We start from the raw sequence: 20,303 nt of genomic DNA, 5'->3' as shown, positions 1-20,303 counted from the left end.
CATGCGCAAATCCCGGTTCCTGGGCTCCAAAGCTGAAGGTCCGATGAAGAGCGAGCACATTTTGCTGGGAGTCAGCTATGTGGGACCACAGCCACCGAAAAGAGGAGGGTTGGAAGGATGGAGAAAATGGATGGGAAGTGTCAGGGGTGAAATCCAGTAGGTTCTGACAGGTTCTGGAGAACCGGTAGCGGAAATTTTGAGTAGTTCGGAGAACCGGCAAATGCCACCTCTGGCTGGCCCCAGAGTGGGGTAGGAATGGAGATTTTGCAATATCCTTCCCCCAGGAGTGGGGAGGAATGGAGATTTCGCAATATCCTTCTCCCAGGAGTGGGGAGGGAATGGGGATTTTGCAGTATCCTTCCCCCTGGAGTGGGGAGGGAATGGGGATTTTGCAGTATCCTTCCCCTGCCACACCCACCAAGCCATGCCAACCAAGCCACACCATACCCACCAAGCCACGGCCACAGAAACGGTAGTAAAAAATCTGGGAGGTACATGCTGCCTCCGGAGCCTCCAGAGTCGGACCTCAACGAAGCAGAGGAACAGGGGGAGCCTGTTCCCAGTGCGCGCATGCGCAGAGCTGCCAGAAGGCAAGAACAGTTAAAACAAAAGGGACGACTCGGGAGTAAGGCCTGGAGATGATTGGCCTCTCCCGTAAGACTTAAAAGAGGAGCAAAGGCACGTGGGCCTTTGCAGGAAGCAACTTTGTTAATCCTGTTCAGTTTAAAGTCTGAAGCTCTGTTTGATTCTGGACTCAGTGTGGCTTTGCCAATGAGATCTTTGGCAGCGTGTCAAGGGAGATAAAGGTGGGTGATTATCAACCTTATCCCGAACGACTCTTTACAACTATTGGGGACTCATCTGTGAATGAACAGAATTCACAGCTGTTGCAATAAAAGAGGTTTTTGGGACAACTCGTGTGTTTTACTGGCTCAGGAAGCCTAGGTCACAACACTTGGGGATTGATACTACTTGCAGGAACCCTGATCTAGACTGAAGCCCAACCTTCCAGTTGAGTTTGCTTTTGTCTTGTGCCGTTGGTTGGTCACCAACCTTGGTGCCTTCTTCTCTGCTGCTTTCCTCCCTCTTTGTTCTGGCTTGCCCCCAGCTAAATCGCCTTTCCTTTCTAGTCCGACAGGCTAAGCATCTCAGACGGCTGCACCGTGGGAAGATTGCTTGCTACCATAGAGAGAACTGGAGCAGCCCGAAGACTTTTATAAAGGCACTTGCAAGGAAGTAGGAGAAGGAGAGTGGAAGGGAAGAAGAGCTTCTTGGCCCTTTCGGGGGAAGAAAAGGGATCCGCTAACTGTCCGTCAAGCGTCTGATTTTCTTCAAGGTGATGGACCGTAGACAAGTTTCTCAGAGTCAAGGCGTCGGTTCTGAATGCAGCCTGCTTGCGTTTTCATGTCAAGGACGGAAAACGTTAGGAGGGTTCAGCTTGGGCTGTCTCTTGTAAACGCTACCCTACTTGGAGCAATCTTCGTGTTTAGTCTGAATAAAGCTTCATCCTTTGGAAAAGAAATTCGATGGAGTCCTTTGCTTTCTTGTGATCCCTTCCCTTCCTTTAAAAATGACTTGCAACCTGTCCTCACACTTATGACCATTGCAGCATCCCCAGGGTCACATGATCGAAATTTGAGCGCTTGGCAACTACCATGTATTTATGACGGTAGCAATGTCCTGGGGTCAGGTGATCACTATTTCTGACTTTCCCAGATGACTTCCCAAAAAGCTAAGTCAATTGGGACAAACCAGATTTGCTTAAATGTGTGATTTCGAATAGAATAGAATAGAATAGAATAGAATAGAATAGAATAGAATAGAATAGAATAGAATAGAATAGAATAGAATAGAATAGAATAGAATAGAATAGAATAGAATAGAATTTGTTATTGGCCAAGTGTGATTGGACACACAAGGAATTTGTCTTTGGTGCATATGCTCTCCGTGTACATAAAAGAAAAGATACGTTCATCAAGAATCATAAGGTACAACACTTAATGATAGTCATAGGGTACAAATAAGCAATCAGGAAACAATATCAATATAAATTGTAAGGATACAAGCAACAAAGTTACAGTCATACAGTCCTAAGTGGAAGGAGATGGGTGATGGGAACGATGAGATTAATAGTAATGCAGACTTAGTGAATAGTTTGACAATGTTGAGGGAATTATTTGTTTAGCAGAGTGACGACATTCAGGGAAAAACTGTCCTTGTGTCTCGTTGTTCTGGGGTGCAGTGCTCTATAGCGTTGTTTTGAGGGTAGGAGTTGAAACAATTTATGTCCAGGATGCGAGGGGTCTGTAGATATTTCCACAGCCCTCTTTTTGACTCGTGCAGTATGCAGGTCCTCCATGGAAGGCAGGTTGGTAGCCATTGTTTTTTCTGCCGTTCTAATGATCCTCCGAAGTCTGTGTCTGTCTTGTTGGGTTGCACAGCCAAACCAGACAGTTATAGAGGTGCAGATGACAGACTCAATAATTCCTCTGTAGAACTGGATCAGCAGCTCCTTGGGCAGTTTGCTTAACAACCGCAGGAAGAGATTGTGGCTCACTTAATAACAGCCTCACTCAGCGACAGAAGCTCCTGTCCCAATTGTAAATTGTAAGTTGAGGACTGTGCAGCTAGGGAGAACACATGGGGGGGGTTGGGATGGAGGGTTTTGAGACCCAACCACTCACTTTTCCCCAGCAGCAAAATACCTTCGGAATGATAAAGCTTGTGCAATTTTTAACTGACCCAGTTGCAAAATTTAACTTTTTAAAAAACATACATAGCCCAAATTCAGCCGACAGAACAATCCACAGCATTAAAATTAGCATTTTTGTACCTAAATATCCAGGCCTCCGGTAAGGCTCGGTCCCAACACTATACAACGCACACTTGTTTATGGATAGGTTTACACAACCATTAAACCAAATGGGATGTTTTTTTGGTTTTTCCTTTAGCACGTTGTATGAATTCGTTTCATTTTCGAATTCCTGGTTCCTGCTGGAGTCAATTATGCTTTGCTTAATAAATAAGTAAACTATATGGGATGAACCCAGTTGGTGCAGATGCACAAAGCACACATTAAGATTATGCAGGAAGAAAACTATGCAGATCATTTTGGCTTCATGTATTTTTGAAGAAATAAAAAAAAATGTTTGAAAATTGCCTATGGTGCCTTAAAAGAGTTATGGAAGAATCTTAAATATTGGGAGAAATCACAATATGCTGTTATCTATTGCTTTAAGCACTAGGAGAGGTTCTATTAAACAGACTGCATCGAAATGCATCGATTGGTTAAATATCATTTATGTTCTACAAAGAAGAAAGTGGAATTATTTTTCTGGGCGAGATCCTTTATTTCCAAAGGAAAGCTTGCACGGGATGGCAGTTTCTCATGCTCAGGCGGATCCTTTCTTCGGGAACAAGCGAGTGGGCTGCATTTCAGCTTGTGGCCCCTTCCCCAAAATTGCAAACAGCAGGAAAAACTGTTGGGAAAAACAACAAAAATCTGCATTGTGCAAAAATTGTCTCTCGCCCTGCTGCACCCATGCATTTATCCGCGCGGGGAGAAACAACCCGGCCCCTTCTGCAAATATTGCTCCTATGCCCGAGATTATTTGACAAAGACTTTTATCTCGTTTTTAATTTAATCTCTAGGCACGTTGCGCCTCTGCCATTCCCACGCCTTGCAAGCCTTCCCAGCCCGCGCAGGCGCACTACATCACCTCGTCTTGCCTTTTTTTTCCCCTTCCCCAACCCAACCTGTTTCCTTGCGCAAGCGCAGTCAGGGAGAAACCCTCCCTGCCGGAACGCAGCCCTCTCGTGCGCAGGCGCACTACATCACCCCGTCTTGCCTTTTTTATTATTTTTTTATTTATTATTATTATTTATTATTATTTTATTATTTTTATTATTTTTTATTTATTTTTTTATTTTTTATTCTTTTTTTTATTCTCCCCAACCCAACCTGTTTCCTCGCGCAAGCGCAGTCAGGGAGGAACCGTCCCTTCCCGAACGCAGCCCTCCCGTGCGCAGGCGCAAAGAGCGCTGCCCGCCCAGTGCGGGGTGGAGGGCGTGGCGGGAGAAGAGGTCAGAGGGCGAGGCCTTCGGTCCCACCGCGCAGGCGCACTATAGCACAGGGGGGGAGGTTGCGCAGGCGCAGTGGCTCTTGTCCCAGAGCCGGGCCCTGCTTGGCGACCGCGCCTTCCTGTCGTTGCCGTCGGTCGCTTCTCGAGGAGCGGAGCCGCGTTGACTGACCAGAGTCCGCGAGCCCCGCTTCCCTCAGGCCCGGGAGGTGAGTGAAGGCCGGGGGTGGGGGAGGGGAAGCGATGGAGCCTTTAGGGGGCAAAAGTGGGGGGGGGCTCCTTACCGGAGGGGGGGCTCGAACCCCTTTAGGGAAAGTAAAGGTATGTCAACCCCCCCTCAAAATGCTATAATTTCACGTGGTGGGGCCAAAACGGTGTTCTTGGCTTTTAATAATGAGGAGATGGGGAGCTACAGGCAGTCCTCGGTTTACAACAGTTCGTTTAGTGACCGAAGTTAGCAACAGCGCTGAAAAAAAGGGAATTGGGACCAATTTTGACACTTATGACCGTTTTTCATACTTATGACCGTTTGTCACACTTTACGACCGTTTGTCACACTTATGGCAGCATTTCCCCCCTTGTCATTTACATTCGGAGGCTTGACAATTTGACTCGTATTTATGACGGGTCGCAGCGTCCCGGAGTTCCCTGATGATCCCCTTGGCGACCCCCCCTGATGAGCCAAATCGATAGGTTCGCTTAACGACGTGCAGCGGCTCACTTTAACGACTGCAGGGATTCCCTCCTCAAAGGGGATACGGCGAGAAAAGTCAGGGCAAAACTCCCTGAACCGATTCCTCACTGAACGATGGAAATTTGCGGGGTCGTAAGTCGAGGACCACCTGCATGCCTTCTCTCTTAAATTCTCTAAAAGCGGAACCTTTTTTTAAAAAAAAATCCGTGCGATGGTAAATAAATGGGGTTTTTCCTTTTCGGATCGCTGTCTCTCCCCTTTTGATCACCGAGTGGCGTCTTCAATCCCGATTTTCAGATCCCGAGAAATATTGAGGATGGGTGTCTAAATAATACAAAATTGTACATAAATATACAAAAGTATGAAGGCTATTGCTTAATGCATTGTAAGCCGCCCTGAGTCTCCGGAGAAGGGCGGCATATAAATCAAATTAAAAAAAAAAAAAATACATTGGAAAAGCTCTAGTAATGCGATATGTATGTTGGTGTTGTATTATTCTAATTGTGATAAGCCGCCTGGGGGAAAGGCAAGGGAAAAAATCATCAAAACCATAAAAAAGCAAAAGTTGGAATATTTTGGACCTGCGATGCAACACCCGGGAAAAATACGGCATCCTTCACTTCATCCTCCAAGGAAAGATGGAAGGCAAAGGAGACCCAGGCAGAAGAAGAACATCATGGCTTCAAAATCTAAGGGACCGCTTTGGACAAAACTCAGCAGCACTTTTTCATGTGGCTGTTGATAAAAATAGGATTGCCAATGTCTGATGAGGGATATAGCACAAGAGAAGAAGAAGAAGAAGAAGAGAAGCTGGAAGGGAGCTTGGAGGTCTTCTAGTCCAGCCCCCTGCTGAAGCAGGAGATCCTATATCATTCCAGATACATCATTTTTATTATATATTCCTATATCATTTTTTGGGCAGCTGCAGTGGTCTCACCCAGTTGATTAATCCAGGAAAGAATAAACGTGATTCCTAGGATATTAATATACCATCCTTAAATTCTTAAAGTCCTCCGAAATAAGGAGGTGATAAGCCGGCTGGGAAAAGCCAAGGGAAACCATCAAAACCATCAAAAAGCAAAAGTTAGAATATTTCGGACACCTGGAAAAAATACGGCATATTTCACTTAATCCTCCAGAGAAAGATTGAAGGCAAAGGAAGTCCAGGCAGAAGAAAAACCTCAATGGCTTCAAAATCTAAGGCACCGGTTTGGACAAAACTCAGCAGCATTTTTTCGTGCGGCTGTTGATAAAAATAGGATCGCCAGCGTCAATGGCAGATATGGCACAAGAAGAAGAATTATTATTACTAATTGTAATGATATGGTAGGAGAGGCAATACATCTGTCAGGAGAGGTCCCAGCCCACGGAAGCTGAATGTTGTAAATAAACCAACCCTACAATCCTGTTAACAAAAGGGCTCTGCCAGAAAAGGACACACCTGTAGTAGTCTTACCTTTCTCCTCTATCTAGATCAGTGTTTCTCAACCTTGGCAACTTGATGAGTGGACTTCAACTCCCAGAATTCCCCAGCCAGCTGGCTGGGGAATTCTGGGAGTTGAAGTCCACTCATCTTCAAGTTGCCAAGGTTGAGAAACACTGATCTAGAAAATAGGCTAGCAAAAATATTTGCTGGTTTCTACGATCGGCGTGAACGCTTCAATTTACTCCACCGTGTAGCAGAGAAATACAGAGTTAGGGAAGAAGCGTGGACCTTTTTTAAAAAAGTTTTTTATTTTTTTTTACAAACATCGACCTATGAACAATGTGGCACTTGGGTGTCATACATTCTAATACGAATAAAACTAGTAAAGTTATTCACATTTATTACATTCAATCAACTTATATATTTCTATTAATACACATATTAGGTTGCAGTCTGTCATTGTCCAAGTATTCCTTGTTTTCTCGTTATTGCTTTTATTATATAAAAGTGGGTACACTAATATTGATATGATTAAAAGGTAGAATAAGAGGTAGAAATAAGAGAAGGGTGGACTTTTTTTAAATCAACTGGCCACCGTGTTCTCTATCACCGGTGGCCAAAGAGTTAAAAGATAGAAATAGATAGATCGATCTAGACCAGTGGTTCCCAACCTTTTTTGGGGGGGCCATGCCCCACCTAAACATCTCTAAAATCCTGATGCTCCCCCTGTGACATTATAATTCTTACTTTACTCAAAAAGTGAACTCTACTCATTAGGAGGAAGCCTAAAAGGCCATTAACTTGGTTTAAACAAGGTTCAAATTGCCCCCCATTAAAATTCAATTTGCCCCTCTGGGGGGCATTGGGAACCACTGCTGTAGACAGATAGAAATGCATCTCCTGTTTCGATCTGAGGGACTCCTAAGGCAATTGAAATGGAAATAAATGTAAAAATATGCATAGATAAATAAATAAAATCCATTTTCTAGCGTTGGGTAATCCTCTGAACCATGAACTAATCCAAAGGGCATGGTCTGTGCAGCTTCCTGTCTGGGGAAGCAGATAGGCTGGGTCAGTTTGGAGAGTCATTAGATGACTTACCTGTTTTATCTGATTATGGGCTCATTCCAGCGTATAAGAGTCACTGATTCGATGTATATGTTAAGATGATTCAGTTTGCTTACATTTCCAGCTGTGCATCACCTCCATGGACTGCTTGGGGTTGTGGCAGCCAGTTCTCTTTCTTTGCTTTTGTGATTGTGATCTTGGGAAGGCTCCTTTCTTTCTCAATCCAAATTTAAACAAGCCACTGGAATACATTTTATGGTTGCAGCGCCTCTCCTCCATTACGTTTATGGGTTGACATGTAAACAACCGGCTGATTGTTGGCTTATCTTTGTCCAGATCCTTTTAAGATCCTTCTGCCAGAATGTCCCTACACCAGTTCTTACTTGAGCCAATCACCTGCCATGCCTGGAACCGAGATCGAACGCGTGAGTGTCGTCGTGACGGTTTGCTTTTTAAACTGTGATTTCATTCAATATTTATTTGATACTCTGCTGAAAACCCAGAGCTGCTAGTAACTAAAGTTCTAGGTCAGAGGTGTCAAACTCAAGGCCTGGGGGCCAGATCCGACCTGCAGGGTGCTTAGATGTGGCCTGCGGGGTGTTCAGGAATTCGCAGAGCAACCCTTGAGTAGCAAGGGTGTGCGCACGAAAGCGATTGAGAGCAGTTGCAAATAACCACAGCCAACACAGAGATACACTGAGTTGTGTTTAATTTTTAGGAATAGTAATAAGGCACAGTCCAATAAACAGTCCAGTTCATACACAGATAAAGCAGTAGATAGTAAAACAATAGTCCAGGGATATTCCAATAACAAAGTCTTCTTACCAGTCGTCGTAGTCATAAACAATAAACAGTTGCCAAACAGTAGCAAACGCAGCAAAGAGCAGTAAAGAGCAATAATGGTCAGCAAAGAGAAACTAGATTCTAGATCCCTCTTAAGGACAGAGCTAACCAATCAGGACACAGTATGATGCAATACAGCAATACAAGTCTTAAAGCTATATTGAGGGGTTTATACACTGCTCAAAAAAATAAAGGGAACGCAAGCAGAAGACATCCGAGATCTGAATGAATGAAATAGCCTTATTAAATACTTTGTTCGTTACATACAGTAGTTTTGTGTTCCCTTTAGTTGTTTGAGCAGTGTATGTAAAGAACAAAGTATTTAATAAGGCTAGTTCATTCATTCAGATCTTGGATGTCTTCTGCTTGTGTTCCCTTTATTTTTTTTGAGCAGTATATATTGTCAACCCAACAAGTTAGGTAATTATCATTTCCTAACACGGGGCCATCCTGGAAATAAGTGCCTCTGCCAGTGAAAACCGAGCTGCATGCGGCCCTCCCGGGCTCCATTTTCTCTGGCAGAGGGCTGCAGGAGGATCCCCCCCGAGCCCCCCCCCCCGGGCCACCTCAGGCACCCCCTGACACGAGTGACATAAGATGGCCACACCCACCCTGGTCACGCCCACCCCGCTATGCCCATCCGCCCCCCCTCCCCCTGAGGTCAAACACAACCCTGATGCGGCCCTCAATGAAATCGAGTTGTGACACCCCTGTTCTAGGTAGGAGAGAATATTTGTAGAGGTGAACTGTGACGTCCTTGGTGCTGTGAGCTTGGGAGGTTTCTTGCAGGCGTTTCATTACCAAACTAGGTAACATCATCAGTGCACAGCACTGATGATGTTACTTACCCCACTTTGGTAATGAAATGTTTGCAAGAAGGCCACCAAGCTCAGACAGCACCAAGGAACTGAGGTTCCGTTTAAGCTTTTTTGTGAGGGACGGTTTGCAAAACAGAATTGGGAAGGTGTGAAGGAGGGGAACAACAGAAGGCTGTTTAACCTCGTCGCACTCTGCTGCTTTCGTCTGGAGACTCCTTGCGGACTTTGTTGCACGCTTCTGATGTAAAGACAGGTCCAAAAAGTGTGCAAAAGGTGGAAGCCTCCCCCTTCTACCTTTCACAGCTATTAATTTTTCACTGCTCCAGTTTTATTTGTCAGTGTAATCCAGTTTTTCCCTTGTGGCAGTTCTTTTCACCAAGACATCATCTGTTGAATTGAACTTTAGCGTCAGCTTCTGTTTAACATCTTTGGCTTCTTACCGTTGTGTTTTCTCTTTGTTTTATATTCACCTCCGTGTGCCTTATGCACATGAGATTGAGTCTCTCGGCTTGGGAAAAATTACTGCTAAGAAAAGGATGAGATTCAATGAATAATGTTTTCTAAACCTCTCTGTCCCTCCCTCCCTCCCTCTCTTTCTTTTTCTCTCTCTTTCTCTTTCCCTTTCTCTCTCTCCCTCTCTTTTTCTCTCTCTCTCTTTCTGTCTCTCTCCCCCTCACTCTTTCTCTCCCTCCCTTTCTTTTTCTCTCTCTCTTTCCCTTTCTCTCTCTCCCTCTTTTTTTTCTCTCTCTCTCTTTCTTTCTCTTTCTCTCCCTCCCTCCCTCTCTCTCTCTCCCTCTCTTTCTCTTTCTCTCTCTCTCTCTCTCTCCCTCTCTCTCCCTCTCTTTCTCTTTCTCTCTCTCTCCCTCTCTCCCTCTCTTTCTCTTTTTCTTTTTCTCTGTTTTTGTTAACGCAAATCCAATGGTTCTCTTGGCAGAGATTGCCATTAGCCCGAATAACCACGAAGTTCACATTTATAAGAAGAATGGGAACCAGTGGATGAAAGCTCATGAACTGAAGGAACACAATGGACACATTACCGGTAAGAGCAGCATCGGCTCAGGCAGCTTCTGCCTTGTGGAGAGAAAAAAAATCCTGCACAGTTCTGCAGAGACAACCTCTGATTTCCTGCGAGAGTAAAATGCCTCTTTTAAGCACTCCCTTCCTTTGGAAGGAATTCATCCTGGGGTGCCTTGTCCCTGCACACTTCAAAACCAAGTATAATAATAATAATAATAATAATAATAATAATAATAATAATAATAACAATAACAATAACAATAACAATAATAATAATAATAAATCCCCATCCAATTTTTCCATTGGAAAACGTATCCATTGCTGGGGGGATATATATCATCCGCATATAACTAATCCAACATTTATGGCCCATTTCATGAGAAACCTTTGTCTTTTTCTTGCAAAGTTTGTTCTTCCGAATTCCTGATTAAGCCACTTTAGGAGTTAAAGAGGAGGTGTGTAAACGCATAGCACACTTGATGTAAGACAAATCTCGGAGGCTGAGAAAGAAAACGTGGAAGACTTGTAAACATGACCAAGGAGAAGCAGAGGGACGTTTCAGTCTTCTCTGGGAAAAGAGATCGACAGAATGGATGAATTCACTCATAAACGACAGCCTCAGTTTGTTTTGTTTTGAAGATTTTGCATCCCCCGTTCCTTTTTCCTTGGCGTTCCACCCGATGAATGAAGAGCCATAGGAATCTTGTTTCCTTGGTTACCTGTGGCAAGCTGGCTGGGGGCAATTCTGGGGGTTGAAGTCCACACAACTGAAACTTGTCAAGGTAGAGTAGAGTAGGAGTAGGAGTAGGAATAAGAATAGAATAGAATAGAATAGAATAGAATAGAATAGAATAGAATAGAATAGAATAGAATAGAATAGAATAGAATAGAATAGAATTGAATTTTTTATTGGCCAAGCGTGATTGGACACACAAGGAATTTGTCTTGGTGCATACACTCTCAGTGTATATAAAAGAAAAGATACGTTCATCAAGAATCATAAGGTACAACACTTAATGATAGTCATAGGGAACAAATAAGCAATCAGGAAACAATATCAATATAAATCGTAAGGATACCAGCAACAAAGTTACAGTCATGCAGTCATAAGTGGGAGGAGATGGGTGGTGGGAACGATGAGAAGATTAATAGTAGTGCAGACTTAGTAACTAGTTTGACAGTGTTGAGGGAATTATTTGTTTAGAAGAGTGATGGCGTTTGGGAAAAAACTGTCCTTGTGTCTAGTTGTTCTGGTGTGCAGTGCTCTATAGCGTCGTTTTGAGGGTAGGAGTTGAAACAGTTTATGTCCAGGATGCGAGGGGTCTGTAAATATTTTCCCAGCCCTCTTTTTGACTCGTGCAGTACACAGGTCCTCCATGGAAGGCAGGTTGGTAGTTACTGTTTTTTCTGCAATTCTAATGATCCTCTGAAGTCTGTGTCTGTCTTGTTGGGTTGCAGAACCAAACCAGACAGTTATGGAGGTGCAGATGACAGACTCAATAATTCCTCTGTAGAACTGGATCAGCAGCTCCTTGGGCAGTTTGAGCTTCCTGAGAAACCACAGCAGTGATTTCAGAACTGTGGCCTTCAGAAGCTGAGCCCGTTGCCATTACATTCCTTTCACGTTGACCTTTGAAAACAGCCCGTTCTCTCAATTCCAGGCATCGACTGGGCCCCCAAGAGCGACCGCATTGTGACCTGCGGGGCTGACCGCAACGCTTACGTCTGGAGTCAGAAGGACGGTGTTTGGAAGCCGACTTTGGTCATCCTCCGGATCAACCGAGCAGCCACTTTTGTGAAATGGTCCCCTTTGGAGAACAAATTTGCGGTTGGAAGTGGCGCTCGGCTCATCTCCGTCTGCTACTTTGAGTCTGAAAACGACTGGTGAGTGAACGGGGTCATCTCTTGCGACCCTCCTTTCTCTGGCCTGGTAATAAACTGGAAAATCGGGTTCCCGGCGGTGAATTCACTGCCGAGCTGTCGGCCTCTCGCTCTTTCTCCTCTTTTACGTGACTTGAAAGAAAATGAACCCATCCCAGAGTTTGTTGCTACGTTCCCAGAAAGATTAGCCAGCTGTTCCCAAAGTATCTTCGTGATGGGCTAAAGAATGGTGCTAACGTTGAAATAGAAGGTTTCAAAACGCTAAGCTAAGGTTCCTTGGTTTTAGCAATTAGCAAGTAACAATTGAAATAATGAGGGCAGTTAAGAGGCTGAGCTTGTCAGCTGGAGAACCCGGGTTCGAGACCCAGCGCCGTGCAATGGGGTGAGCTCCCGTCACTCGCCTCAGCTCCTGCCCACTTAGCAGTTTGAAAGCCTGAAAACGCGAGTAGATGAATAGGTACCACTTCTGTGGGAAGGTAGCAGCGTTCCATGCACTTTGGCGTATAGTCATGCTGGCCACATGGCCACAAAAGCGTCTTTGGACAATGCTGGCTCCCTCGGCTAAGAAATGGAGATGACCACCGGCCCCTAGAGTCGGACAAGACAGAGCAGGGGAAAACTTCACCTTTCAGTTGTAGTGTTCAGACTCATTTTGCAGCCAACAGGGATTCGAATAGCATCTTTAGTGCATATTCAGCACCGTAGCTTAAGGAGAGTGATGCGAGAGGTCCTTTTCCTGTTTCCTAGGTGGGTGAGCAAGCATATCAAGAAGCCCATTCGTTCCACCGTCCTTAGCCTAGATTGGCACCCCAATAACGTCTTGCTGGCAGCCGGATCCTGTGATTTTAAATGCAGGTGAGAATGCTCGTAGCTTTTATGAAATGGTTATTCCAGTATTTGAGGGGCTGCCCCAAAGAAGAGGCGGGGGTCAAGCTATTCTCCAAAGCACCTGAGGGCAGGACAAGAAGCGACGGGTGGAAACTCATCAAGGAGAGAAGCAACCTGGAACTAAGGAGAAATTTCCTGACAGTGAGGAAAATTAACTAGTGCAGTGTTTCTCAAGCTTGGTAGCTTGAAGATGGGTGGACTTCAACTTCCAGAATCCCCCAGCCAGCACCCACAGAACCGGTAGGGGAATTTTTTAAATTTCACCCCTGCTTCAGTCCTATTTTATTTCAGATAGCTATTTTTTTTTTATTATTATTTTTGTGGGTTTCTTTTTAACTTATTAATGTCTGCTTGACTGCTGTTTTAATATTTAACATCAACGTTTTTGCAACTGAGACTTTTATCAGATGGCACTGTGGCAAGAAAAGTCTTAAAATGGGACAGAGCTCACTTCACAACCGTGAAGTGGGCTTAAAAGTGGTCGTAAGTCAAGGCAGCTACCTTTCTCTGGTAGTTCCATAACATTTCCCCTCAAGTACTAACTTTCGCCTCCCGCAGGGTGTTTTCAGCCTACATTAAGGAAGTAGACGAGAAGCCAGCCAGCACGCCTTGGGGCTCCAAAATGCCCTTTGGGCAGCTGATGGCTGAATTCGGAGGCACCGGCAGTGGCGGTTGGGTCCACAGCGTCAGTTTTTCTGCCAGCGGGAACCGTCTCGCCTGGGTCAGCCATGATAGCACCGTATCCGTTGCAGACGCCTCGAAAAACATGATGTAAGTAGCTGCGGCCGGGGTCAGGGGAATGCAGCTCTGAATGCCATCCAGTGCGGGGGTCCAGTTGTTTTGCCTGCCCATGAAGAGGGTCCCCCAATTCTAAAAAAAGGAATACATTTAGCCTCAGGCATTGAGCTTACACTGCAGACAATAGCAATCATTTAGGAGGATAGGATTGGATTCTTTTTTTTTTTTTAATTGAAAAAGTTTTACAATTACATTTTTTCCCCCAATTTCCCCCTCCCAACCCTCCCTAACCCCTCCTAACCCGCCCCTCCCCCCCGGACTTCCACAGAATATAATCCAAATCAAAATCCCCTTGTTATAAAACTTGGACCCCTCCACCCCCTGCATATTTTTCACATCTTCACAAAATTTAAATATTCTATCTTTATATAATACTTTCAGTTAAAAGCTATCTGATATTTACTAGTTTGATATTTATTCTGCACATAATCTATCCACTTTTTCCACTCCCATTCATAAGTCTCTTGTGAGCGATCTTTTAAATATGCTGAAGTCTTCGCCATCTCTGCAAAGCTGGCCATCTTCAAAGTCAGGATTGGATTCTTTATTGGCCAAGTATGATTGGACACACAAGGAATTTGTCTTTGGTGCATATGCTCTCAGTGTACGTAAGGAGAATAAAATACATTCATCGAGAATAAAAAGATACAACAGTGATAGTCAAGATTACTAATAAGCTTTCAAATGGTACTAGGAAACAAAAACAATATAAATTGAAAGATACAAGCAACATGGTTATAGTCATAAGTGTGAAGAGATAGGTACTAGTAAGGAAGAGAAGAAGGATAGTAATACAGTCTTAGTAAATTATTTGACAGTGTTGTGGGAATTAGTTGTTAAGCAGAGTGATGGCATTCAGGGAAAAACTGTCCTTGTGTCTAGTTGTTCTGGTGTGCGGTGCTCTATAGCGTCGTTTTGAGGGTAGGAGTTAAAACAGTTTATGTCCAGGATGCGAGGGGTCTGTAGATATTTTCACAGCCCTCTTTTTGACTCCATATATATACTGTATGGCCCCGTAGTGCTTTACAGCACTCTCTGGGTTATTTACAATGTTAGGATATTGCCCCCAACAATCTCAGTCCTCATTTTTCCAACCTCGGAAGGAGGGAAGGCTACCTTGAACCCCGTCGGGATCGAACTCCAGGCTGTGGGCAGAGTTTGCCCGCAATCCTGCACTTTAACCAGTGCGCCACCAGGGCTCAGGAATTGAGATGTGGGGTCTATTGGCTTCGTAGTTTGGAATTGCCCTAATGGACAAGGTGATCGTTTTACACAGTGCAAAGAATGGAAAAGGTTTCGGTGCGATGCTACGTTCTTGACCATCTGCCTTGTGTTTTAGGCTCTCTCAGCTGAAAACCGAGTTTCTCCCCTTGCTGAGCGTATCCTTCGTCTCGGAGAACAGCGTGGTGGCTGCTGTAAGTGTCTTTGCTTAGTGTGGGAAGCTCTTGAGAGCTGGGGAATTCTGGGAGTTGAAGTCCCTGCGTCTTCCAAGCGGTCAGGCTCGAGGAACGCCGATTCCAAAGCGTGGGATGCGCTGTTTCCTTCCAGGGCCACGATTGCTGCCCGATGCTTTTCAACTGTGACGACCGTGGAGCCCTCAACTTTGTCTCGAAGCTTGACATTCCTAAGCAGAGCATTCAACGCAACGTTTCGGCCATGGAGCGTTTCCGCAACATGGACAAGAGAGCCACTACGGAAGACCGCCACGCTACACTGGAGACGCTGCATCAGAACAGCATTACGTGAGTGACCATAGGGCATATACAGAAGTGGGGATTCACTTTCCTTCCCTGCCGGTTCGCAAATGTGAGTGCTCGCGCACGCCACCTCTGCACATGCACACGGCCTTCTGTAGTCACTGTTGTGGCCCGTCAGCAGCCTGTGCAGCCTGTAGCTGATTCTGACAACGAGGAGGCTGGTCTGGTGCTGCGCCAGCAGCCTGTGCAGCTGGCACTCAAGTCAGACTATGAGGAGGCTGGAGAAGATGTGGTGCCAGAGGCGGGGATTCAGCCAGGGCCTTCAGAACCTCCAGAAGCTCCCTTAAGTGAAGAGGATGAAGAGGAGGAGCCTCTTCTTGATGCACGGGTGCACAGAGCTGCCAAAAGGCAGGAGTGGCTCCTCAGGAGGAGGTCTCGAGAGTAAGGCTTGGGGCTAATTGGCCACTCCCTTAGCCTATTTAAGGAGGAACGCCGACTGAAGCAATTTGTAGGGAACAACTTTAGTTCACTCTCCTTCGTGTCTGGATTCTCTGCAAATTGCTTCTGGGCTTTCTGCCAACCATAGTAAGATTGTGATTACTTTATCTTTGGTTTCTACCGCTTCACAGTGCTCTACAGCCCTCTCTATAAACAGTTTACAGTCAGCCTATTGTCCCCAACAATCTGGGTCCTCGTTTTAATGACCTTGGAAGGGTGGAATTCTGAGTCAACCTTGAGCCGGTCAGGATTGAACTCTTGACAAATGGGCAAAATTAGCCTGCAATATTGTATTCTAACCATTCTTAATAGCAATAGCACTTAGACTTATGCACCACTTTACAGTGCTTTATAGCCCTCTCTAAACAGTTTACAGAGTCAGCCTATTGTCCCCAACAATCTGGGTCCTCGTTTTACCAACCTCAGAAGGATGAAAGGCTGAGTCCACCTTGAGCCGGTCAGGATCGAACTCCTGGCAGTGGGAATGCAGAGTCAGCCTGCAATACTGCATTCTAACCACTGCGCCACCAAGGCTCCTATGTAGACAAGCAATAATAAAGAAACTTCCCTGGAGTAGCCCATGGTGTCATTCTTGATACCTTGTGCCCAACAGGGAGATAAGGCGAAGAAGAAGGGGAGAATTCTGATGGAGGTACATAAACTCACTCCTTCTGGCTTCTGAAATTGATTTGAAGCTGCAACAGTTGGAACAGGGGTCTCCAAACATGCCAACTTTTAAGATTTGTGGGCTTCAACTCCCACAATTCATGCTGGCTGGGGAATTCTGGGAGTTGAAGTCCAACAAGTCTTAAAAGCTGCCAAGTTTGGAGACCCCTGAGCTAGAAGATCAATTGCTAGCTACTGAAATATTTTTCCATGAAAGACCTGATTTGGAATATCGAACAGTTGACCTGTGTAGTTCCTCCTGAGAAGGCTTCATATTCTCCCAAACTAGATTGCCTCCTGCAACTTCTTCATATAGTCATCAGGATCTGTTTACCTAGTCATTCACCAAATCTCTACACTTTCCATTTCCCCTAAGTGAACTGGGCGGTTTACAAAACGCATAATAAAACAGTACCAAAGCGTGAATCAAAGCATAGTTAAAAACAAAATTAAAACAGGTCTACAATTTCTTCGGAGTCTAATGCAGAGTCCATTCTCCTCCTCCCTCTCTTCTTCTTGCAGTCAAGTGTCTATTTATGAAGTGGACAAGCAAGATTGTCGCAAGTTTTGCACCACTGGTATTGACGGAGCAATGACCATCTGGGACTTCAAGGTATGTTTGACTGCCCAGCTTATCCTTGATGGATTATGCCAGCCAACCCTACGGTTGATGTAACATTTGCCAGCTCCTCTGTTAACTCTGTAGTTGTAGGAGAAGGAGAAGGAGAGAGGGTGGAGTCAAGAGAGGAATTAGTCTAGAATCTGTACGCTCCCACAAATGAGCTAATTCCAATCCCTCTTGAACTCCATTTACCTAGCTCCAATTCAGCGCTGACTGTTGGTTGACTCGACTTGTGTACAAGAGCAACCAGGATGATGAAGGGACTGGAGACTAAAACATAGGATGAACAGTTGCAGGAACTGGGCATGGCTAGTCTAGTGAAGAGAAGGACCAGGGGAGACAGGATAGCCATCTTCCAGTATCTGAGGGGCTGCCACAGAGAGGAGGAAGGGGGTCAAGCTATTTTCCAAGGCACCCGAAGGCCAGACAAGGAATAATGGATGGAAACTGAACAAGGAGAGATTCAACTTGGAAATAAGGAGACATTTTATGACGGTGAAAACAATTAACCGATGGAGTAGAAGTTGCCTTCAGAGGTTGTGGGAGCTTCATCCCTGGAAGCTTTCAATGGGAGATTGGACTGCCATTTGTCAGAGATGGGTGTGGGGCAGTGGTGAAATCTGAACCACTTTACTACCGGTTTACTGGCCACGCATGTGCGCCGCGCACCAAACATGTGCGCGCACATGCGCAGTGCACATTAAACATGAGCTGCGCACACGCACCAAAAGGAGGCTTGGGAAGGTAAGTAGAACAGCACCGGGGTGGGGGGTGATCAGCTGTGACGGGTGATCGTGGGAACCTTTTTATAAACTTTTTTAAAGCATTTTTTTTTTACTACCGGCTCGGGCGAATTAGGTAGTAAAAAATGCTTTTATAAAGTTTTTTTTAAAAAGGTTCCGACGATCGCGTGGCACAGCTGTGATCGTTGGAGCCTCTTTTTTTTTTCTTTTTTTATTCGCCCGAACCAGTAGTAAAAAAATGCCTAAAAAGTTTAAAAAAAAAAAAAAAAGTTCCGACGATCAGCTGAGCGACACAAGATTGTGGGAAGTGGTGTTTTTTTTTAATTTTTTTTTTTTAAAGCATTTTTTACTACCGGTTCAGACAAACCATCCCAGCAGTGGAATTAGGATCCTCTTGAAACTCCCCCCCCCCAAAAGTGGTGTTATTAGCCATCAAACCTCAAAAATACACTTTTCCCAAAAGGTTTCCACAATTTTGGCCACTACTGTAGATTTCCGTAGAGTTGTAGATGGCTTCTTTTGTCACGGTGAATAACCAGCTTCCTTATTTCTTCCCCCCCCCCCCCCCCCCCCATCGTCGTCTAGACATTGGAGTCCTCCATTCAGGGTCTACGGATAATGTAGAACGGTTCTCTGGCAAGGCAGCCTGCTCTGAAGCCTGCACAGACTTGAAAAGACAGGGTGAAGATGGATCACTTTCTTTTTTTTTTAAAAAAAAAGGCACTGAAAAAAACGACGACGGTGAAATATTCCCCCCTCCCCCCATTTCCCTATCCCTCCCCCTCCCTTCCCTTTGGTGATATATATATTGATCTGCCAATCAGCTGTGATCGTGGTATATATTTGGGTTTGTGGGTTCATCGTTGTTGTTGTTTTTTAATTTTCCTTGGTTGGTTTTCATTCCCTTTCTTTACCAAAGCTGCTCCTTAAAATGGTTGATTGCAAGGAAGTATGAAACACTAACTTAAAAAGGGGGAGTTCGATGTTCAGCTTGTCTGCTAGAAAATAAAAATAAACATTTAAAAAAAAAAGCATCTTGCTACGTCTCGGTTATTTTGGCCATGTCAGACGGAGGAAATTCACGGGAGAAAACATTTAAATTTGGAAGGGTTACTAGGAGAGGGTTGGTAGTTTTAAATTTCTGGGCATTTATATCTCGGAGGACCTCTCATGGATTGTGAATGCTAACATGCTTGTGAAGAAGGCACAGAAGGGGCTGTACTTCCTGAGAATGCTCAGGAAGATAAATCTATCTCAGCATCTCCTCCTGTCCTACTATCGCAGCGCCATTGAGAGTGTCCTGACATACGACATTCTTGCATGGTACGGGAGCAGCTCTGTAGCGGACAGAAAAGCTCTACAGAGAATCATTAAAACTGCCCAGCATATCATCGGACTCCAGCTACCAGCCCTGGACGACATCTTCGAATCTCGCCGTTTGAGAAAGTTGCATAACATTCTCAGAGACTCTTCCCATCCTGCTCACAATCTTTTTGGACTGTTGCCTTCCGGCAGAAGATACGGAACAATTCAAACTCGGACCACATGTTTTCTGAATAGTTTTTATCCCAGAGCTATAATTGCACTCAACAATGAACTAAAGGGCCACCATCCGTGAGCTGTTGGACAGCATGACTTGGTCTGTTGTGTGGATGTTTGGGTGGATTAGGGGTGGGGAATTTGTGGTGGGTGAGGGGGTGTTTGGGGATTGTCATGTGTGTTGGACCTGGTCTTTGGGTGTTAAGTGAATTTCGTTGTATGGGTATACTGTGTATACACGTACAATGACAATAATAATAGTAATATAATAGTATTATAACACGGTGGCTGGATACCATCAAAGCTGACCCCACCCACAGCATAGAAAAACTCAAAAGTACAGCTGGTCCTCGACTTACGACCAGTCGTGGGTTGCCCCCGGTTCGCACCGGTTCTATAGAACCGGTAGTAAAACTGGCAGGAGGCTCCGTCCACCAATCCCACCGTCACCAAAACGCTTCTGCACATGTGCAGAAGAGCGAAGCGCGGGCGTGGCCCCACTGCGAACCGGTAGTAAAGGTAAGTAGAACCCACCCCTGCTTACGACCGCAATTGAGCCCCAAACTTTCTGTCGTTAAGTGAGACATTTGTTGAGTGAGCCTTGCCCCCATTTGATGACTTACCAGTGCTTCATCACTGGAGGTTTTCAAGAAGAGATTGGACAAATTTGTCTGAAATGGTAGAGGGCAGTGATGGCGAACCTTTTTGCCATCGCGTGCCAAAAGCAGGGGAGGGGACACACGTGTGCCCACATCCATAATTGTATGTGCCCCGCCTCCCCTCATGCTATCCCTGCTTTTGGCACGCGATGGCACGGTGGGCCCAATAGGTCCATTTTTCGCTCTCCCCAGGCTCCAGAGCCTTTCTAGAAGCCTGGGGAGGGTGAAAACAGCCTTCCCCATCCCCCCCCCGAGGCTGGAAATGGCCCGTTTGCCCAACTTTGCCAATCCCATCACTGAAGGGAGGGAGGGAGGGAGGGAGGGAGGGAGGAAGGAAGGAAGGAAGGAAGGAAGGAATCTAGTTAAA

At 45.2% G+C, this 20,303-nt stretch overlaps 2 protein-coding genes across 2 annotated transcripts in view; both read left to right on the top strand.

Annotated features, from left to right (window-relative positions):
- Nucleotides 1-1,522, top strand: part of MYH16 (myosin heavy chain 16) — a 44,620-nt gene extending 43,098 nt beyond the window's left edge. Inside the window, exon 44 of the mRNA XM_034436570.3 lies at nt 1,131-1,522. The gene's annotated coding sequence lies outside the window, so the exon portion shown is untranslated. The remainder of the gene's footprint in view (nt 1-1,130) is intronic.
- Nucleotides 1,523-3,981: 2,459 nt separating this feature from the next.
- ARPC1A (actin related protein 2/3 complex subunit 1A) lies at nt 3,982-18,769 on the top strand. Its single transcript, XM_034436569.2, has 10 exons — nt 3,982-4,288; nt 7,604-7,692; nt 9,863-9,967; nt 11,607-11,829; nt 12,574-12,681; nt 13,273-13,485; nt 14,852-14,927; nt 15,061-15,254; nt 16,896-16,986; nt 18,324-18,769. The coding sequence occupies exons 2-10, from the start codon at nt 7,629-7,631 to the stop codon at nt 18,360-18,362; spliced, it is 1,113 nt and encodes a 370-aa protein (XP_034292460.1). The 5' UTR covers nt 3,982-4,288; nt 7,604-7,628; the 3' UTR covers nt 18,363-18,769.
- The last annotated feature ends 1,534 nt before the right edge of the window (nt 18,770-20,303 follow it).

Source organism: Pantherophis guttatus, chromosome 14, assembly GCF_059756535.1.
Source record: "Pantherophis guttatus breed Tessera chromosome 14, ASM5975653v1, whole genome shotgun sequence".
NCBI classification, from domain to species: Eukaryota; Metazoa; Chordata; class Lepidosauria; order Squamata; family Colubridae; genus Pantherophis; species Pantherophis guttatus.
The sequence above is the reverse complement of the archived record's forward strand: the minus strand, read 5'-3'. Positions and strand labels throughout refer to the sequence as shown.